This window comes from Maylandia zebra, linkage group LG3 (assembly GCF_041146795.1).
Source record: "Maylandia zebra isolate NMK-2024a linkage group LG3, Mzebra_GT3a, whole genome shotgun sequence".
Classification (NCBI taxonomy): Eukaryota; Metazoa; Chordata; class Actinopteri; order Cichliformes; family Cichlidae; genus Maylandia; species Maylandia zebra.
The window spans coordinates 41,261,814-41,284,036 of record NC_135169.1 but is presented as its reverse complement, the minus strand read 5'-3'; the positions used below and the strand labels follow the sequence as shown (position 1 = coordinate 41,284,036).

Sequence of the window (22,223 nt, the reverse complement as noted above, 5' to 3'; positions counted from 1 at the left end):
AAGAAGCACTCAGCTAAAGTTGGAGTTGTTTTTCTTCAGCTCTCCCTGGCAGAAAGCAACCTGGTGTGACTGGATGCTAAGCGTGTCTAGAGCAAAAAGAAGTTGGGTTAATATTGTTATCTGTCAACAAGTAGCACTCTGTCATGAATCCATTTGCTTCTGAAAAAGACACTCGATCCTTTTGATTCCACCTTTGCATTTCATTAGCACACATTCCTCGCTGATGTTTTGGCACCGCGGCTGCTTTACTGACATTGCACTAGGGCTGAACGATTATGGAAAATAATCTAATTGCGATTTTTTTGCCCCAATATTGCGATTGCGATGCGATATGCGATTATTTTTTAAGGTATTTGTCTTCTGTATTATTAAACAAAGACAAGCAATACATCATATAGTATGGCCAATACTATATTACATTAATTTTAAACTGTTCTTTCCTGGAAGACAGACCTCTGTTATGATGACATGAGGTGATGCATGAATTGATGACTGACATTTTTATTTAACTTCTTCAATCACAACAGTATATTTGAACATACACAATAGTTTATTTTTAGCTTACAAACATCTGAGCATAAAGTGCTGACAAGGAACCCTGGTGTAAACATTAAAATGAAAGTCAGTACAATGTGCAGATTGCAGAAATATACATAAAAAAAATCAGTGGCTTTACCACACTCAGTTTTTCGACATCTGTGAACTACTAGACAGTCATTCAATTAAAAAATAATATTAAATAAATAAAACTAATAAATAAAAAATACACACATCTTACTGATCTCTGCAGTCAGTAACATTACACATAAAGTGCAAACATAATAGCAATTGTATAAACACACACACAAACACGCCTTTAAAATTTAAAGGCGTGAAATTGGACGGTCTAGCCTTCTGAATCAGAAGGCTAGTTCTGATTAGCGTCACCGCTGTCTCGGTGGAGTTTAATAAACTCGGCCGTCTGCTTCTTGCTATCTAAAATATAACCAGACACTGGTGTAAATTCTCGACTGTCTCATACTTCTGTTTAATAAGTTTTCTGTTTGACGTTTAGTCAGCTGTGTGAAAACCAAGGAGGAACCCACCCGGGGGATTAATAAAGTTTTATTTTATCTAATCTAATAACTTTAATCTCAGCCAAACCGATTTACTCACGAACAAACAAAACACTGAAAAAAGCCCAACAATAACATTTTTAGGTTGTCTAAGTGAATTATATATTACGTTTAACCCGAGCAGCGAAACTCCGCGGTGATCTGAAAATGATGTGCCGGGAGTTGTGCCGTTCTCGGCCGCATCAGTAACCCTCGAGCTCCCGGCTAGCTGTCGAGCTGGTGGGTAGCAGACGCCTCTGAAAACGTCGAAGCACTTTTGCAAATATGGGATATCTTGATAAACCGAGCAGATATTTGATGTTTACACAACTACTTTCTCGCCTGAAAATATGTTAAAAGTTTATTTTGTGACCCAGAAAGATTAGTATGAGTAATTTTAAAACTTAGTAGCGGCCGCCATTGCTGGAAACTGGAGTTTGGCTGGGCCGCGCTATGAATTCTGGGATATGGTAGTAATTTGGACAGCCTTCGGCGCGTCGCTGTGACGTAATCGGTCTACAAATGCGGCCTCAGGAGGATGCAGCCCATGAATTGTATAATATAATCGCAGCCTTTGCAGTTAGAAAATTGCACTTGATCATGTCGCGATATTATCGCAAATGCGATATATCGTTCAGCCCTACATTGCACAGTAAAATGTTTTTATTTCAACAGCCTGGAAATCGTTATGCAGTCTTTTGTGTGAGTCAATATCTGTTGCTTTGCGTTCACACTTTTTTTTTTTTTCTCTGCAGAATTTTAAGCAACAACAAGATTCAAGATCTCAGAAATGGATCCTTCTTTGGATTATTTGCTTTGGAAAAATTGTGAGTATCGTTATTTCCTCAGCCTGTGATTTAAGAGAGCATTAATGTGTCAATATTAATGCTCTGTTTATAGCACATTGAAAGAAAGCTTTTTTTTTTTTCTTATGCTTAGGTTGTACAGAAACATAAATCGTCACTAATGCACCTCACATATGTTAGTCTCAAGCTAAAAAAAACCCTCATAGTATTTCATGTTATATCTGACAGTGCATTAGCAGGAGCCATTCATCACTTCCCAAGTGAAGTTTTGGCTTGTGCAGCAGGAGGTTTGTTAAACACACACTGGCATCGTGTCGGCAAAACATCCGAGTCGCCTAAAATGTGACGTTTTGCACACCTAACTTCAATACAGGAAATCTGTCTAAAGTGAAAGACTAAAGATGGTACTAGAAAGGCCTAATTATAGGCATAGCCACTAGGGTTGGTTGTTATCTGCCTGGCAATATACTCTCAGCACACAGCTGCTGGAGTATTCTGGGATGGTTAAAGAGACACCGCGGCAATGAAGTATTGATGGCCGTTGAAATCTGTAAAGAGGAAAGTTTTATAGATGTGTTAAGGCATTTCCAGGTACAGTGGCTTGCAAAAGTATTCGGCCCCCTTGAACTTTTCCACATTTTGTCACATTACAGCCACAAACATGAATCAAGTTTATTGGAATTCCACGTGAAAGACCAACACAAAGTGGTGCACACGTGAGAAGTGGAGCGAAAATCATACATGATTCCAAACATTTTTTTACAAATAAATAACTGCTGACTCAGCCCCCTGAGTCAGCACTTTGTAGAACCACCTTTTGCTGCAATTACAGCTGCCAGTCTTTTAGGGTGTGTCTCTACCAGCTTTGCACATCTAGAGACTGAAATCCTTGCCCATTCTTCTTTGCAAACAGCTCCAGCTCAGTCAGATTAGATGGACAGCGTTTGTGAACAGCAGTCGGCTGGTACCTGATGTTACCAGCCAATGTTGGCTATCTGCTGATCTGTCTGCATCAGCATTGGCAGTTGTGACAGCCGACGAATGAAAATTTTAAAAGTAAAGTAGAGACGAGAAAAACGCCTTCATCCAGCCGTCCTCTCCTGTTGAAACATGTGTTTGGAACGCCACAAACGCATCAAGCAGCTGATCAGAGCAGAGTCAAGTGAAAGCAAGTAAATACTTACACAAAATAAATGTTACGAAAATCTGTTTATGCTTTATTTGTCCCCCCAAAAAATTACCCATGTACAAAACATATTAAATTGCCAAATTCAGAATAGATTTTCAACCTTGACACTAGTGTACAGAATTCTGAATATGACTTTATGTACTGACTGCTGCCTGCGTACACACATTTTAAGAATGTATTGCTGGCATCAAAACATTTTTTTTCCGTTTCAGAATTTAGTTTCAGGTTATTATTTATAATTATATATGAGATTTGACTAACTGGAAATTCACTGCACTCTTTTCTTTTGGAGAGGATACCAGATTTTTGGAAAAGAAGTTTTAATTTATTGTTTAAAACAGTCCTGGGACTTTCATATATCTGGATTCTTTATAGATTCACAGGCGAAGTCTCTATGGACTATTGAATTGGGTCACTTGTTAGTTTTAGTGCTCAGGCCTCGAGGATAAACAGGAGGCTGCATGTTTAATGCTTTAAAAAAATCTTTGATCTTTCTCTACCAAGAAAGCCTTAAAGGCTCTTGTGTATTTTGTCTGTGAGCTTTCAGTTGCCTTGGTTGTAAACTCTGTACTGCCTTACTGTCGCGCTGTGAAACTACAGGCGGGTTTACCTGAAAACTGAGCTTTCATTGCTCCTCACAGACCCCACCTCCTCCAGTCCACTCTCAGCCAGCAAGGTGAGATCACTAAAAGGCTTACTTGCTTTTGTCATTATAAAAGGGCAAGCCAAGGCCAAAGGTGTTAGCAGTGTAATTCCTACACGCTACACCGCTCTGAAATAGTCCTATACTTTATCTCTTACCTTAAGTTGCACTCATTTTTCCTCAAACTCTCAAAGCAGGAAAAAAATGCAGCACAAATCTGTCTGAATGCACTGAGGCTCTCCATCTTGCCAGCCACCCCTCCTTCCTCCCGCCTTCACGGCTTTTCTTTTCCCTTCTTTTTTCACTTTACAAAGGGACTCTCCCTCATTTGGACGGCCTTAATGCAGTGGTGACGACTGAGACAGCAGCTGGCTGTGAGTGCCAGAGAGGGGTAGAGAATCCATTATGCCTCTCAGGCACTCTGCGTGAAATTGCAAAGTAACTGTGGAGACCGCTGTGTTTTGTTGGGGCCAAAGGTGTCTCTGCATGGGAATAAGCCACACAGAATCCCCATTATCTCTAAATCCAGTGCTGCTTATTGTGGGAAAATGGAGCTAGTATGTGGCGTTTCCTGAAAAACTGTTTGTGAATTCATCAATGGTACTCTGCAAGCAAGCATCACATTCATATAAAGGTAGATATAAATGGGTATTGGAACACAGCCTTTACTTAATAGACTTCAGAAAAGAGGATTCTGCTCATACGGCTCTAATTTGCTTAACCCGTAGGATTCATGTTAGACTATGTAACATTTTAAAATATTGAAACAATTATTACACAAATGAAAGGTTAAGTTATAAGATTTTAAATGACTCATTGCTGAGTTCAGCATGCTTCTAAATCCTAAAAAGTTGCAAATATTTCTACAAACTGGGCATTTAATAGTAGTATAAAGATCTGAAGATACAGGTTGTGTAGTTTTAAAAGCCTAATTCCAATTTGTGGTTGAGTTCAGACTCCCTTGTACTTTCTTAATAATATGGTAGATATTTTTGATGGCTGATATTTTTCAGTTGCATGCAAACACACTAATACACACAGTGTGTTTTGGCACTGTCTTGCTGGAATAGTCAGTGCATCTTTGGATGGCAACAGAAAGTCATATATATATATATATATATATATATATATATATATATATATATATATATATATATATATATATATATATATATATATATATTAGGGGTGCAACGATACACAAAATTCACGGTTCGGTTCGATACTTTGGTGTCACGGTTCGATATTTTTTCGATACAAAAAAAATGTTCATGCCTTTTTAATTTGTCATTTATTAAAATTATAAATATATATTTTAACTCAAAAGTACAGTTTTTAAATTTAACCCTAACCCTTGTGCGTGTTTTTTTATTTTGACAGCGAATGCGCACCTGCGGACCACTTATGTGCAGCCCTGGTTATTTAGCTCGTCATATTGCAGCCACAGAAATTCTTTTGTCCATGAAACCATAAAGCTGCACTTTCTTTTTGCCTTATATTCTGATTTGTCATAACTTCTCCGTTTTGTGGTAAGCTTTTCTTTGGCTGTCACTTCTTCACCCTGACCTGTCTTATTTGGCTCAGCAGAACTAAAATATATATCCTGCTGCTTTTACACACGGACTCACATAAGCTCAGCGATTCTCTGCGCGATCAACCTCTCACATGTGTAAGCTGCGGGAGATTTCACTTGTCATGTTTGCATAGTAAGCTAACGATTAATAAGACGATGTCAGAGGAATTGGTGCACAAATTATCATCACTCACAGATCAGTGCTGTCGCTCTCTATACACAGTTCGCACGATTGCAAAGTGAAAGCAAAAAAACAAGCGCAAATTCAAACGCGATTTCAATGTGTCACATATTGACAGTGGCTCACCGATGCCAATGACATAATTACCCAGCTACATTTCTGAAAGAATGCAAAAGCATTGACATATATTTTTCCTTCCTACAATAGCCCGACGGGCAGGGAAGAGATAGATTTTGGTAGCCCGACTGAAAAAAATCGCTAGCTCCAGGACGTCGGGCTAGCGATATTGCAAGCCCTGTATCTGATTGAGGAATCACTCATCTTTGGAAAAGAGAGTTTATTACAGAGAAATGTCTCTTTCCAAAATAAAAGCTATACTATCCGCTTCTTCTGGGCTATATTCTCAGCAGCATAAGGAGAATCATGTGCTAACAGCTGTCTAAATGACTCGGCTAAAGTTAGTAGCATGCTTGTTGTTTTTGTCTTTGCACTAGGATGATGTCGGTGTAAATGTGCAGTCATATTCGTTGTGTTCCCACTAGTGCTTTCAGGTTAATCTCGTTGAAATGACCTTAACGCCACAACACGGCAAATCTCCGTTAACGAGCTACCGCCGATCGCCCCATGCATGGGGCTAGACGGCCAACACGTTAACGAGCTAACTGCGCTAACACACTAGTTCCCACCCATGTAATTGAGCATTGCATGGCACATCCAACATACTGTTTTACTTTAGTCCATGACTGCTTACCTTCAGGGTCATACGTCACATGAAAACCAAAATAATTCCAAACGCCAGATCTGAATGAGAGTGGGGGAGGTCCATGTTGCAAGGAGAGCTTAACTTCTGTCTTGCTAGCTTGCCCTGCGCTCTTCCTTCTGACTATGCTGTCTGTGTTGAGCGCTCAGTGGATCTGCGCTCGACAGTGCAGCCTAGGCGGAGTAGTCGAACGCAGATTCACTGAGCGCTCAACACAGACAGCATCGTCAGAAGGAAAGTTGATAAAATAAATTACAAATGTTGTATTGTTCGATACATATGCGTACCGAACCGAAAGCACTGTATCGAACGGTTCAATATCGATACGAGTATCGTTGCACCCCTAGTATGTATGTATGTATATATATATATATATATATATATAAAATATAAAAAATTGGCATTAATGGTGCCTTCATAGAACTGTAAGTTACCCATGTGATGTGCAATAATTCCCCTTGCATTTACCTTGTGACCTGCCTTAATTCTCTGTGGTATAGATTCAACAAGTTTCTCGAAACATTCCTCAGAGACTTTGATCCACATCGACATGATAGATGATCACAGAGTTGCTGCAGATTTGTTCAAATAATGCAAAATTCCTATTCCAGCACATCCCAAAGGTGCACTGAGATCTGGTGACTGCATTTAAGTACAATGAGCTCACTGTCATGATCAAGAAACCAGTTTAAGATGTTCAAAGATGCCCTGATGCAGACCCCTTCTGTCAGCTCAAAGCAGTCTGGCCATTCTCCTCTAACCTCTGCCATCAATAGAACTGCCAATTTCTGGATATTTCCTCTTTTTCAGACCATTCTAAACCTTACAGATGGCTGTGTGGAAAAATCCCAGTAGATTAGTTTCTAAAATGCCACGTCACATTCAGAGTCCCCTAAATCACCTTTCTTCCCCTTTTTCAGGGCTCGGTTTGAAGTTCAGCAGGTCATCTTGAGCATGTTTACATCTTCTTCCTGAATGATCAAACTCCTCACAGTCTCTCTAAGGGAACGCCCAGCTCCCTCGACAATTTCACAGCCCCGTTAACACAAAAAGCTTTATAGTCTCACTTTCAAATATGCCCTTTTGGCAACAGGAAATATGATATACATGTTTGTGTCCCTGCCACTCCAAAGTGTCAGTCCAGTGCTGCTGTTAAACTGTTAAACCGTGTTCCATAATGTAAGGAAAAGAGTGGGAATCATTCTAGTTTGTATTTATAGTATCACATCAGTGCAGAAGCCGACTGAAATGAGTGTGGTGATAAATAATGTGAGCGACATGGCAGTATGCAGCTCAGTATTGGCAGGTATCGAACCCCAAAAGCGATCATGTTCTAAAAATGATGCTGGTGGTTGGTTGAATAGCGCGAGCTTCTCTCTCTTCAGTGGAAATGCGAGTCTAATGCCAGAAACCTTCCATATTCAATATATAACCCACCATGCCAAAAACAAACTTGGAAAAGAGGCTTTCATTAATCTTATATTTACATGACACATTTTTAATTTGTTTTAACGTGCATATGAGTAACACCTTTGGAAGACAGCATACACGTGCCCTGAAATATTGGCAGCAGCTGCAGATCCACCCTTCAGTTTGTTGCCAGTTCAAGACCAGTGCTGGAGAACACTTAGAAGTATTCAGCCAGCTCTTTCTGAGCATGACAAAAGAAGAAACCTGGCGTTTTTCGCCTTGCAAATACATTTAAAAGGTACCAGGTCATGTGTGGTTGGATGTCTGTGGAATGAGAAGTGTATTTATATTTGGCTAATCCACATACTGGAATAACAGAGAGCTATGGTGTTCTTTTTTTGCTATTAGTAGTAGTGGTTACACCAGCAGATCTAGAGCTCAGACCTCCAGCAGACATTATTTTGTAATTCTCCTGGTTAAAAGCACTCAACACTGAGCTTGACATTAGTCTTTTTGGCAGCTATGCGTTTTGATCATTGAGCCAGATGGAGGGAAAGCGTTCTTTTCTGGCTTCTCTTGGACCCAGTTGAGGTTGCCAGATTGTGTTTGTGTCCTCCAACTGTAAACACTGAAACTCTCTAAGCAAAGTTTACACAAAAAATAAATTAGCTTCAGCAACAAGCAAATTACCAGACTCAACACGCCTGTTTATGCACCCAGTACACTCTCCAATCTGGCTCTTCCTGGCTGCGACGGCTCTGCAAGGATATTTTTGATTTCTTTGTCCTGCCTTCTCATTTTTCTCTCAACACAACTTCACAGAGAAGCCAGCACATCAAAAGTTTTTAACAAGCAGTAGTTTTGTGTGTGTGTGTTGTTGTTTTTTCAGTCTCTGACTTATCTGTGGCCACATACCTGCCTTCAGATGACAGTTCATTGACATCAAACAGGCAGAGTTACCCAGAGGCCTTTTGTGTGGGTTCAGGTGGCGACTAGAAAGCCTCCTGAACCTCGACTGTAATGAGTGACTTGGCAGTGCCAGCGCAGGTGAGCACCGCAGGAAATCTCTGACCGCGAGCCTTTGAACCTCAGGTTTGGGAGGTTTGTGTGCTTGTGTGTGAAGAGAAAGAGAGCAGCTTTGAGGCTCAGGTTGTCCTTGACAACAGCTATGTGGTGACAAAGGGTGTTAAGTTTGAAGAAGGGATCTTGTCACTGGGTTAAACAAAAATTCATGCATAAAAAGTTTTCCTAGCAGGAACCATGTTATTATGGGTGCTGAATGTTGCACAATGAAATGTTAATTTCAGATGATGGCAATGGAGTCTAGTGGTTACACTGACTGTTCTCAAAGTAGAAAACTGGAAAGATTTCAAACTACTGAGCACAAATCTGGAGGTATCTCACAAGCGCAAATGCAAATCCTTTTCTCAAAGCCATATCAAGAAATTTCAAGAAAATTTGCAGCAACCAGATATATACAGAACGATGTTTTATTTCAAGCCGAGAGTGTTCGCAGATGTTCTTTCTGATCAGCAGTGTTCCTCGCTTTAACTAAAGAACGGTAAACTTATAACTGTTTTGTTAAGGAGACTTGGATGATTGATTAGCAACACCGTTGCAGTTGTGCTGTCTTGTTGCTGTTTGCACTGCTCAAATCTTTTCATTTTTCCACAGGGACCTGCGGAGTAACATGATCAGTCATATTGAACCAGGAGCTTTTCTTGGCTTGCCAGCACTAAAGCGACTGTGAGTATTTCTGTAGCTCTGCTGTCTCTTTAATGTGGTTTCTCTATGTGTGTGTGTGTGTGTGTGTACTCCATATTCCCACATTCAGGCCCTCAGGGATTGCCGAGGTGTTCTTGTTTTTAAACCTTTCAAAGGATTGCCTTAGTTATATTTCAGTTGAGAACAGAATCTTGTTAGGAGACAGATTTTGTTCAGCTTGTCTTCTCTTAAACTATTAATTGAAATTGTGTTTTGTTGGTCACATGTTATTTTAACCCTTTAAAGCCGGTCGGAGCGGGCACGCTCGGTTTTGCATAACTATTTTTAAATCCCGGTAGCTCTGCAACCACGTAAACTAGCGCAATAATTTTTTTGCATATGAAACCAGAGGAGTTGTACTTACATCTTATGCCATCAGCTTGTCCTAGGTCACGGTTTCCTTCCACATATAGCTTTGCAAAAATTGCATAAAAAGCGCTTGCAGCAACAAAAACATAATATTCAAGAAACACGCTTTGCCGATCCGATCAGCTGTTTGTAACACTTCCTACGTCCATCAGCACGAACTATCGCATGTCCACCATGACCTGCCCGACACCGGAAGTGACATCATTTTCGTAGAAATGTAGTTTTTTACCATCAGGGCCTTGTAAGGCTATACTGGTGTTTTTAAAAGTTATGTTTGACTTTATGACTTTCTGTGTCGTTTCTGGGATGCTTAGAAGTCAAATTACACTGCTGGAAATAGTTTATTTTGATGCATATGCTTTTTTTTTTTGCAAATTTGCATTATAATACTTAGTTTTTCCTGCAGTATATAAAAATTGCTGAATTTCAAAAATAAAACTATGAAGACACTCAAAATAAATTTCCTGTGGTGGGATACTACCGTATTTCCCGGACTACAGAGCACCTGAATATTAGCCGCACAAGCTAAAATCAGGGGAAAATCCTGTTTTGTACATACATTAGCCGCACCTGACCAAAAGCTGCAGGTGTTTCAATGTTGACTTATCATATGTAAGAGAATATGCACAAAGGGAATTGTCAGGAAAGAGATGGCTGTTTGGAGACACACCCCTTTTATTAATATTTTGAAAAACAAGTTATAGGTACATATTTGCATAACTTTTTAGGTATGTGTACAAGTACCGGTAATTACAAGTACAAAACATGTACTGTGCTTCATAAATGAGTAACAAATGTAGTACATAACAATAACCTACAGCACACCAGAAAAATAGATTCGGCCTACCTTTTAGGCTCAGGTGCAGTGACACGGCTTTAACAAGAAGAAAAGTCAGCCATTCACCACCATCTTTCTCTTCTTCCTGCGCACTAAAACCACCAAAGTCCTCTTCTCCAGTGTCGGATACGAACAGGCTCAGGATGGCTTCGTTATCCACTCTCAGCTTCTTTCCTTCGTTGTCACTTTCAAAACCAAAGAAATCCTCGTTGTCAGTGTCAGAGTCGAACACCCTCAGAAGGGCCGTGGCGGTGTCCTCCTCTCCATCATGCAGCAGTCCAGCCCTTCGAAATCCGTTGGTGATCGTGGATGTTTTCACACTTTTCCACGCTGTCAGATTCCACCTGTGGAGTTGGGCATAACTTGCTTTTCGCAAGTTTATCGCCGCTCGTCATCCACGCCTCCCGCTGAACGCGTACCGCTACTTTGAAGTTTGTTTTTCGCGCTACTTCTACGGCACTATGTTGCCTGGCGGATGGACATGTGACCAACATACCACTCTTGAACCCTGTGTGTCTGATCACATGCCCTTCCGCCAAGCAACGTAGTGCCGTACAACAGCGGAACAAACAAAACAAATCGTTTTACGATATGACAAAAATCATGGACAATCCACAGAAAAGCCGCACCTGACTAAAAGCCGCAGGGTTCAAAGCTTGTGCAAAAAGTAGCGGCTTATAGCCCGACAATTACGGTATTTTGTGCAACTTTTTTGTATTTACAGTTTTGAGGGATAAGCCTCTTTAATTTCTCTAACTAGAAATATATGTTTAAAAAAACAAAAACGATTTTCAATTTTTTTTGTAGTTTATTGCACTTTTTTGCAATTTATGTAATTACTATACACTTAATGCAGACATATTATTAAAATTTGGGCTATAATGGTTGTATTGATGTATAGCAACTTGAAATGCTCCCAAAAATGGCACTACAGCATGTAAATATATAATATAAGCTCTGGCGGACTTGGTTCTATGGTAGGTCTTAAAGGGTTAAACTATTTTCTCCTAGTGATTTGAAAAACAATGTTATTGCTTGAAATCCACAGATTTTTTACTAGGAGTTGGTCAGAGTCCAATTCTGGTGCTTTCTCTCTGCATTTGTTCTCTCAAGAGCAGTTGTTCTAGCACCTATAATGGTTAAGAAGCTACTGGCACAAGTCTTTCTGAGTTTCTTAAACAGTAAAACATAGTATTTCAAAGAACTTTGAATTTCAGTCTATGTGGGAGTTACTTAACAGCAAAGATGTGTAACTTCGTGTGAAAAAAGCTTTTTGAAAACCTGATTTTTAGGTAAAGTCAGCAGGAAGTTTCAGGTTATCTTTTCTTCTTGAAGATCAGTTATGTAACCTCAGATTGAGCTTTTTGTTCTTTAAAATAAAGTGTTTTGATGTGAACTGATGAATTCACGAACACGGGAGACGTGCGTCATCATCTCGTGCCTGCCATGTTGTTAATGCCACTGCACGCAGTTCAGACTTGTGCCGTGCTGGAAATGTTATGTAAATGTTACTGGGAATGACCCTGTTAGGCTGCCTTCACAACAAATTAACGGGGAAAAAAAGTTCTCGTCTGAATCGGGCTTATTGCTACTGGGTTGTTTTGTCTGGCCAGAGATCACAGCACACACCGTGCAGACTTATATTTTTTCGCACTCAGACGTCTTTTAGCACGTATGCGCGTGTGATGTCTATGAATATCTACGGAGGATAACTCTGATATGCAGAAAACGTAACTCTCAAATCCATCTGGGTGCCGCGTGCTTGTTTAGGGCGTCGAACGTAAGCGCGTCGCCGCGTGTTTCCCTTTTTGTGGATGTGCGCGCATGAGAGCGAGAGCAAGAACACAGCATGAATTGGAATGATCCGACAGCACCCAGTCCCTGCCAACACAAACTTGAGCTTGGCTGCTGCTGTAGAGCAATAAGAACGAGACAGGAAGGCAGTCAGCTCCTCGGATCAGAATTGGCCCCGTTTCCTCCTCGATGCATATTCTCTGATGGATACGTGCCTGTCTATATGTCCTCTGCATATTAAAATCTAAAACACACACAGATATCGTTAAAGGCCTTTCTTATCGCCACAGAGATCATCGTGGAAACACGTGCTCCAGTTTACAGTTTGGCTTTGTAGCAAAGTTTAATTGGCCCCACCGCCTGTCTCAGTTCATTTCAAAGGGTAACAATCACTCGGCTGTGAAAGGGAGGGAGCACAGAAGAGCAAAGGAGACGATGAGGTAGTACTGGACTCTGGGAATGTAAACACAGAAGCCCTACATCAAGGCTTGGCATTACAAGCGACACATTCGCTCGGCTTTTTTAATATACATTTTTTATTTATTTATTTTTTGTGAAAAATAGGAGTGGAGTTAATTTGCAGACTTTGCCAGTTTTTATGGCTCATTCATATGTCATAAGTTTTGCCAGGGTTTGTAATGTCATGAAACGCCTCAGAAACTTGGCACGTAATGCTTTAGCCCTTATCTTTGACTTTACTGTAGCCCCCTCCCCAATCGCCTAATTAGAGTTTTCCCATCCTCACTTCAAGATGTGCCATTTGGAGGCCTCATTTATCTTGCGTGCCATGTCACAGAGCACAGGAGCATTTAAAGCGAAGGCTGCAGATTGAAGGCCACAATAAAAAGCTCACATTTACACATCTTAAAGGAAAGATTGTGCTGCAGAGAAGAGAAACAAGTTTCCAAACTCCTTGAGAGTGTCCCCACTTTTCACTCGTGCCAGAATATTTACACTGTTGTACACCACACGCAGATCAACTTCAGGGCTCCAAAACCCTGCATTAAAAATGGTCCAAAGCATTCATTACTCAGTATTTATTAGGCTCCAGAAACACTTGTTTCAAAGCCCACAGCTCTTCACTGTAGCTTCAGTGCAGGTTTTTCCATTAGAGTGCACACTGAGACGACTTCCAGCATCACTACAACATCATTACGGTTGTGTGTGTGTTTTTCGGGCTTAGGAACGTTCGCTCCAAATCAAAAAGAGACGTTATATAACTGTTTTGACAGGCGATGCGGCGCTCGTGTCGATGAGAAGACAGAATGCGTAAAAACTGGCGCATGTCTCCACTGAATTTGTGTTCAGCCCGCACCAGTGACAAGTTTAAAAAGAAAAAAAGATGTTAAGACGGGTATAATAATGATCTCTCTTACAAGAGAGCTAACATCTGATCTAGACGTAGTCAGCTGCTCCCAGCTGGGTTTCTTTATTCACGCTGAGAGCTTGGGTGTAGGCCGCGCTGCTGGTTACAACCCCGTGGGCCAAGATAAGTATATCCCTTACCTGACTTTACACACAGTTCACACACTCAATTTCTCCACACTAAAACATTTAAGCAGACTTCTCCCAACACTACAGCATTCTCAGACCCTATGGATTCCTTTAGGCTCGGCGCTCCTTACTCGGCATTCCTCCCAACAGCTGAACGATTCCCACTCGAACCTTATCACATCGGGCTATTTTTGCTTCAGCTCCTCAAATGTGCTGCTCTGGAGCGCTCCTCTGTGCTGTTAATTTGCTGCGTGCCTGTGGCCAAAAGACATGCATGTGACTTCACTCAGTAACAAAGTGACACTTTTTTTTTTGGTTTTTAGCTATTTTAACAAATATTCTCGAGGCTCCTGGTGTAGCTGTAACTTTAGCAGTTGAATCCAGGCGATAACCGGAGATGAAAGTACGCCCGCCTCACTTCTATATCCTTCCCATGACACACAAATTTGGCAGGCCCGCAAAAGGAGGCTTTTTCTTTACTTCCAAGTGAAACTAATAACCTCACACCGTAAAAGTCCACGGCCGGCACCTTAAGGCGCAACACCAATAATTACATAAATTCTGGGATGCTAGGATATACCTGCCAGCTGTTTTTCAGGTATCATTTTTGCATTAGTATCACCTTCCTCAAGCACCCGAACATATAGTTTTGCTGGCGGCAAGCTGAGGTAACGATCTGCCTTTTCTCACTGGCTCTTGTTTCATTTCTTGCCACTTTGCAACAATTGGTTTCCTCGCACAGAGGTTTATATGTTACAGCTATAACAAGGGTTTGATTCAATGCTGTCTCCCTGGAAACTGAAAAATTGCCACCTAGCTTTCTTGTTTTGAAGTAGGTTTTTGGATAATGTTAAAAGCTTAAATTAATGTTATTATTGAACCACAGACCTACAGTCTACATCTAGTAGATTATAAGGATATACCATTCCCCTCTTCTCAGTATTATATTTTAGTGCCATTGTTTTGGGTTTCTGGGTCGCAGCATTAATTCAGAGGTTTTGGTCTCACCTCCATCATTAGCCTTGGTCCCAGTCACAGCTGTATTTGGAAAAAATACAAATCTTGTTAGACGCCACAATGTGGCAACTAAGTCAGTTTCCCTCTGACAGCATGCCAGAAACACAGCTTAACCAGAATGCTAACAGTGCTTAGTTGCACTACTGTTACTAGATTTATGTGTTAATGAAAGAAGTAGTTAATCCACTGAAACATTTTACTTTTTATTATTTTAGTTTATTGAGGTCTTTGGACATCAGAAAATATTCAGTACTTGCGCAATAAAATGCATCTTTATTATTGTAATTATTAGCTGTAGTAGTATTGAGGTTGTATAAACATCTTTATGTATATCCCTTGATGATGATTATATCTGCTGAAGGCGGTGTGCTCCAGCTGACCTGGACCTTCCTTCGGTGAATATTTCTGAATGTTGGTAGAGTCAGTGTAATTCACAGAGGCAGCCTCCATCTTTTCCCCGTTAAGCCCCTGAACCGTCTCCGAGTTTCCTTTTTGAAAGAGTCTCTGACACTTCCATCTGATGTTTGCAAGAGACATCATGTCAGGTCACATGAAGGGGAGAAACACACACTTTTCCTGCATTTGACATTAATCACGGGTGATTAATCACCTACCACAGTGTTGCTGTGCCTTTGATGTGTAGGTTCCCCCCGCAGGCCCACACAGACATTATCTAAAATCACCTTGGAAGTTGTAAGCCTGTCGGCTGAATTTGGAGATCTCTGTCTCAACCTGCCTCTGTTGAACTTGGCTTTTTTCTTTTAAACCTACTGTTTTTTTTATCTCAGCAACTCAGCAGCGTTTCTCGAGGTGTTCATTTATGTTCTAATACATTTGCAGCTCAGATGAAGACAACTCGATGATCTTTTAGCCCAGTGGTCCCCAACCTTTTTTTTTTTTTCTGGCATACTTTTCAAGTAACTTTAGTAAAACTCATTTAAACTGGATGCGGACGACTTTCAGCTTACGGCTTCTCAGTTATTGTTACCATTGAGGTTGAAAGACCTCAGAGGAGGAGATTCAAGTAGTCAAGGATGGTAATGTGACAGTGGAGGATACCAGGGATAGGGTGATCTTCTGTAGCGACTCTTAAAGGCATCAGCTGAAAGAAGAAAGAGAAGATCTGTTATGTTCAGTCTGATTTCTTTATCTATACAATTAGCTAGTGAACTCCTAGGGATTTAAATTATTTGTTTATTTTTTGATCATTACTTATCTACTGTAATACAATTTGTCTGCTGTTTTGTGCCAATTAACTTTTCTGTCTCACTTCATTAAACGTAGTAGTACAGCTAATCTCTGAGTACCCCTGGTTAAGAGTCACCGTGGTAGAACAACACGGCTCTTAGATTGGTTTATTTTTTCAGCTGTCAAACAAATAAAATGTCATTCTTCTTCTGTGTGCACTGCAGAGACCTGGCCAACAACAGCATCAGCTGTCTGAACAGCGACATCTTTAAAGGTCTATCCAGTCTGATCCGACTGTAAGTCATTTGCACTGCTGTGAATGTGATCTAGTCATGTCTTTATAGTACATCCCAAATAAAACCTCTTTTTTTTTCTCCCCTCTCAGAAACCTTACAGGGAACATGTTCTCTTCATTGGCTCAGGGGACCTTTGACAGCTTGGTGTCTCTGAAGGCGCTGTGAGTATGCTCAGCTTGAAAAGAAACTTCATGCATGTGGCCATTGTCAGTCTGTTTGATGGTGCTCGATCACCTAAACTGACCCCAGGTGTTGTTTTTGTCCATCTCCAGGGACTTCAAGACACCTTACCTGCTGTGTGACTGCAACCTTCTCTGGCTGCTGCGCTGGATCAAAGACAGGAAAATCTCTGTAAGGAACACAGAGTGCTCCTACCCACAGTCTCTACAGGGTCAGTCAGTTACCTCCATCAGGCCGGAGCTCTTTACATGCGGTACGGAGACACACACGCACACGTTAAAATATAATCGTTTGAACATCCTGCAACAGAACTGCATCATTTTAATTGGCGCTGACTCGGATCTGCCATTTGTCCTGTCTTAAACATGTCTAAATAACTGAGCAGCAGCTCAGACGACTGTACAGTCAAAATGCTGCGCTGTCCCTTTAACGTCTCTGTTTTGGTATCAGTGAGGTTAGTGTTTGGGTAACAGCGGCTTGTGCAATGACACGGGAGATAAGACAAGGGCTGCCCAGGCCAGCGCTGCCTTTGTTTGTACTTGCTCATGTCTTATCGGTTTGGCACTCATCTCAGTGAGGGATTATGAAATGTATGGCGTAGATTTAGCAGAAGCTGCTGGCCTGACATGAATTACGAGTGGCACTAAAAGTACTGAGAATTTAAAGATGCAGTTTTAACTTGTATAGTAAACAGAACTGGAAAAATGAGCGACGCTTCATTTTTATTTTGAGAAATACCGCCTGACTCGCCTGCTTGTTTTCCTCAGACGCTCCACTCGAGCTGCCCTCCTTCCAGCTGACCCCATCCCAGCGGCAGGTCGTCTTTCAGGGGGACAGCCTGCCGTTCCAGTGTCAGGCCTCCCTCGTGGCAGAGGACATGCAGGTGCTGTGGTACCACAGGGGCCACATGGTCAAGCCTGATGCCACTCAAGGCATCTTCATTGAAAAGCGCATTGTGCAGAACTGCTCGCTGATTGCCAGGTATGAAGATAGGTGTTCGTGTATTCTGCAGTTCATAGGAATTTATATAGCCACCTTGACCAATTAACATAAAATATATTATATTTTCATGGTTTCCATCAGTGCATTGACCATCTCAAACATCCAACCTGGTTTTACGGGCAACTGGGAGTGTCGGGTCAGGACAAGCAGGGGAAACACCACCAGGACGGTCCACATTGTGGTGCTGCAAAGTTCAGCCAAGTACTGCGTCCCTGAACGTGTCTCCAACAACAAGGGAGAGTTCAGGTGGATACTTATTCCTTTTTTTTCTCTTTTTAAACTTAAAACCACTTAAAACTCAAAAATCCAGTGTGATGGAATATACCAAAGGTGAAGTAATAAATAATTTCCTTTGTGATTGAAGTGTATTCTTGCTGTGTTGGAGCAGTTGCGTTATTGTGCAAGCAGCACCCCCTTGTGGCCAAACGGTGTTACTCCTTCAGTTACCAGATTGGACCTATTTTGGCTCACATGACACAGCCTGAAGAGGAAATAAACAGCAATTTATTTAAATCCTCCCAGGTGGCCACGCACCTTAGCAGGGATCAGAGCCTACCTGCCCTGCAACCGACTGCCATCGAGCGGAAGCACGTACTCGGGCAGCTCCAGTGAAGAGCAGCGGGCTTGGCGTTACTGTGATCGCGAGGGCCAATGGGCAGAAGAGGATTATTCCCGCTGCCAGTTTCAGAAGGATGTCACAAGATTCCTCAATGTCATCAACCAGGTTTGTATCTGGCCATTCAGGCTGTGATTTGATGGTTTTGAGCTTCCTCGTACCTGTGGCCCACAGCTCTCTATTCATGCCCAGTTTTGTTTTTCCTAGATGCCTCTAAATGAGAGCAATGTGGTGACTATAGCTCAACGCCTGTTTGTCTACACGAAGGATGCTGCCAACTTCTCAGACAAGATGGATATCATCTTTGTGGCTGAGATGATCGAGAAGTTTGGGAAGTTTGTTGAGAAGTTTAAAGACGTAAGTGGATGTGCTTATGTGTTCACATTTAATTGTTTCTCTTTTAAAAACTTGGAGTATGCACTGCTGAGTTGGATGTAGTTGGAAATCTTGTTGTGTCTCTTTGTCTCCTAGCTGGGTCAGGTGATGGTCAGCATGGCCAGTAACCTGATGCTGGCCGACGAGAGGGTGTTGTCGATGGCTCAGCGTGAAGCCATGGCCTGCTCCCGCATCATCGCCTGCCTCCAGAAGATTGCCGCTTACCGCCCAGCTACACCTCAGGCCTTCCCCCTGGTTAGCCTCACCAACAGCATTTAGACATGTTGCACTACAGATTATGTGTAACGCAGAGCTGCATTTGACTCTTTCTGTTGTCCTTCCAGACCTCCCCTAACATTGCACTGGACGTCCACTTTGTCAAGGTCAGCGACTGGAATGGTATGTCCTGCGTGTTACTGCAGAGGGCCATCCCTGAGCGCCCCATCGGCCAGGACCGCCAGCTCACCTTCAAATGTAACACAAGCAGCTCGTTTTCCAGCATCTTTTACAAGGTCAGCTCCTGCCAGGAAAAAAAACTAGTTTGCAGTTTCATTAGGCGGAACTTTTATTTGTGGACAGCTTCTGAATTTATAAATGAATTCATCAGATTTTAGTCGTAACAGCGTCTTTTGAGTAGTTTAACATGACAAGTTGTTCTTTCATTGTGTTTTTTGTCTTTATAGAGCACTGCAGCGGAGGCTTCCCTGCAGTTTCCCCAGTCTCTCCTTACTGAGGCTGTACCTCCTGGGCAGCCAGAGGACACGGTCTACAAGCTCCACCTACTTGGCTTCCACAATGGCAAGTTTTTTCCATCCACTGGCAACTCCTCCCAACTTGCTGATGGAGGGCGGAGGAGAAGTGTAGCCACACCTGTCATCATGGCCAAGATAGGTGAGTCGTGATGTTGCAGGCATAGTGGTAAACCCTAACCTGACAAAAGGTCAGCTCTTCTAATCAACAAGGACACATTATCAGGAAACAAACTGAAAACTTAAAGTGCTTTACCCCACTGTGTACTTGGCATCAGATGGCATGACTCCACGCGTCCTGAAGACCCCCGTTAATGTCACCCTGCGCCTGTTTGCCCGCGGCTCAGATGCTGTGTCCGCCTGCTGGAACTTGAGCCAGGCGGGAGGTCAGGGAGGATGGCAGAGCGACGGCTGCCGCATACTAGACCATCACGACAATTTCACAACCATATCATGCAACTCTCTGGGCAACTATGGCCTGCTTATGGTAGGTTGGGCTGCCTCTTTATGTTCACTGGGGAGTTTGTGAGGCGATCAGCACCCGTGTGCACAGTATGACCTCACTGGCCCTCTAGTATATCTCTTTATGATCTCATTCTTGTTTCAGGATCTCAGCGCTATGGAATATTCCTCGCCAAGCATTAAGCCACTGCACCCGGTTATCTACGCCACCACTGTCATACTCCTCCTGTGCCTGGCCACCATTATTATAAGCTATATCTACCATCACAGGTAAGAGAATAAACCAGTGGTATTGAACGGCTTTCCCATTAGCCCCCTTGTCTCATTCATAGCTCTGCAATCTGTTGTTTCTGCGACTGCAGGTCTGTCCGAGTGAGCCGGAAGTTTTGGCACATGTTGATCAACCTCTGCTTCCACATCTCCCTCACCTGTGGGGTTTTTATAGGTGGCATCAATCAGACGCGATTCTCAAGCGTCTGTCAAGCAGTGAGTATACAGCGCCCGCACACTCCGAGCCTCTCCCAGCCTCCCTGCCGCATTTGCTTCCACTTTGAATGTTTTCTAGGAATAAGAAGTTGAAAAAGTTGCCTTTGGCTAAAATCACTGCACTTGTGAAACTCTGAGGGTGGGGTGGCATAGAAAGATACTGTAGCTCGTTTCATGGCTTGAGGCAACCCTGCACCTCTCCTCAAGGTGTGCTGGAGTGGGACGCACTACTTTTTCTTCTTTCTTTTTCTTTTTTAAATTGCACCAATCTGGATGCAAGACCTTGTTGATTTATTGAATGTGCTTTGATGTAAAATGATATTTTCTAATGTTAATATCCAACTCAATGTGATGATGTCTTAAGCAGAAGATGCACTAAACAAAAATATCTACAGTGTGCTCCGTTCTCTTACTTTTATCGATTAAAGAATAGAGCTGAAGAGGCACATTTTGTCATACTGACACTCACTGATTTCGCTGCTACTATAATGGTCCATTCTCTCCTAGGTGGGCATTTTGCTGCACTACTCCACTCTCGCTACCACTCTCTGGGTGGGTGTGACTGCAAGGAACATTTACAAGCAAGTGACGCGCAAGGCCAAACGCTACGAGGAGCTGGACGAGCCACCGCCACCGCCGCGGCCAATGCTGAGGTTTGACTCTCTCACCGCAGCAGATGTGTGGCAAAAGTGGTGCCTTTTTAAACTACACCCTCCAAATGATAGCCTTGTCAACCGTCTGAACATGTAGTAATTCTACTAATGGCTTCAGAGCTTTTGTTTCACCCAGTTCTATCTTTTTATTATCCTGGAAGTGAAGAAATGAACCAGAGCTTCACTTATTTTGTGCCTGCTTCCTTTGCAGCATGTGTGGATCGCACAGGCGCAGTTGAATTAATAGCAGTACAGCAAAATCCGTATGCTTGTAAATACCACATAAACTAGACTCAGGCTCTTTAACTGTTCAGATAAACAGGACTGTGCATTTTGTCCGTTGAGATGTGTGCGTGTGATTCTTCCTGTGCATAAATCTGTAGCAGCAGGCAGCTTTTATAATGTGAACCAAGCTTGAGCTGTCGTGTGTTTTTTACACAAATTACAGACGTAGCGCAGGACACGCTACGCTGTGTCATAAAACTTATCTGTATATATACTCAGCATACCTTCCCTTAAATGTGTATATGACATTTCTGTTGTTATATGTGGCCACATTTTAGTGAGGCTGCCACCACACGGTGTCACTGTAGAAGCCCGAAGCATCACCTGATCTCTTTTATTTCCTTCATGCCTATTTTATCATTCAAAGACTGAAACAGAACTACCTCTCTTTCCTTTCTCCAAAAGGTTCTACTTAATTGGCGGAGGGATACCCATCATAGTCTGTGGGATCACTGCTGCAGCAAACATCAAAAACTACGGCAGCCAGATCAATGCGCCACAGTAAGTAGAACTTTAGTCATTAAAGTTTCCTTCTCTTGGTTTGATTTCATGGAAACGCCGTGCCATTTTATCTGGTCAACAGATTCACATATTTTTCTACCTTCTGTCTTTAAGAGAAATTGGCTTTGTGGTTGTCCAGGCCAGACTGCACTGCATTAGCTCGAATATTTTTATGAGGGAAGGTTTATTCCCTCCAGTTCTGATTATAGATGCCTTTTAATGATATGCGCATCCAAGCAACGAGAAACTGCTGCCAGTTTACAGCGAGCTCCCCCGCCCCGCTCTCTACGGCGGCAGCTGTTTAGATTGTGTAGCGTGGCTGACTAATTGAGAAATCTGGAGCCGTATCTGTCTTGGAGTCTTTGGAGCTTAATTAATTTCTTGCAACCAAAACAAATTCAGCCTGTGTTATTAAATGTAATGGGACAGTAACTGTAAGAATGAGACGCAAAACTTTTTCCAGAGTAATTTCGAGTTTCTCGGGTTAATAATCACAGC

At 42.1% G+C, this 22,223-nt stretch overlaps 1 protein-coding gene across 1 annotated transcript in view; it reads left to right on the top strand.

Moving 5' to 3' along the window:
* adgra3 (adhesion G protein-coupled receptor A3) overlaps positions 1-22,223 on the top strand; it is a 32,579-nt gene that overhangs the window by 8,399 nt on the left and 1,957 nt on the right. The window contains exons 2-18 of the mRNA XM_004554426.4: positions 1,850-1,921; positions 9,331-9,402; positions 16,345-16,416; positions 16,506-16,577; positions 16,689-16,849; positions 17,364-17,577; positions 17,680-17,844; positions 18,121-18,322; positions 18,422-18,571; positions 18,686-18,844; positions 18,934-19,101; positions 19,273-19,480; positions 19,617-19,825; positions 19,946-20,070; positions 20,163-20,286; positions 20,794-20,939; positions 21,630-21,725. Of these exons, the coding sequence (XP_004554483.2) occupies positions 1,850-1,921; positions 9,331-9,402; positions 16,345-16,416; positions 16,506-16,577; positions 16,689-16,849; positions 17,364-17,577; positions 17,680-17,844; positions 18,121-18,322; positions 18,422-18,571; positions 18,686-18,844; positions 18,934-19,101; positions 19,273-19,480; positions 19,617-19,825; positions 19,946-20,070; positions 20,163-20,286; positions 20,794-20,939; positions 21,630-21,725 (2,415 nt within the window). The remainder of the gene's footprint in view (positions 1-1,849; positions 1,922-9,330; positions 9,403-16,344; positions 16,417-16,505; positions 16,578-16,688; positions 16,850-17,363; positions 17,578-17,679; positions 17,845-18,120; positions 18,323-18,421; positions 18,572-18,685; positions 18,845-18,933; positions 19,102-19,272; positions 19,481-19,616; positions 19,826-19,945; positions 20,071-20,162; positions 20,287-20,793; positions 20,940-21,629; positions 21,726-22,223) is intronic.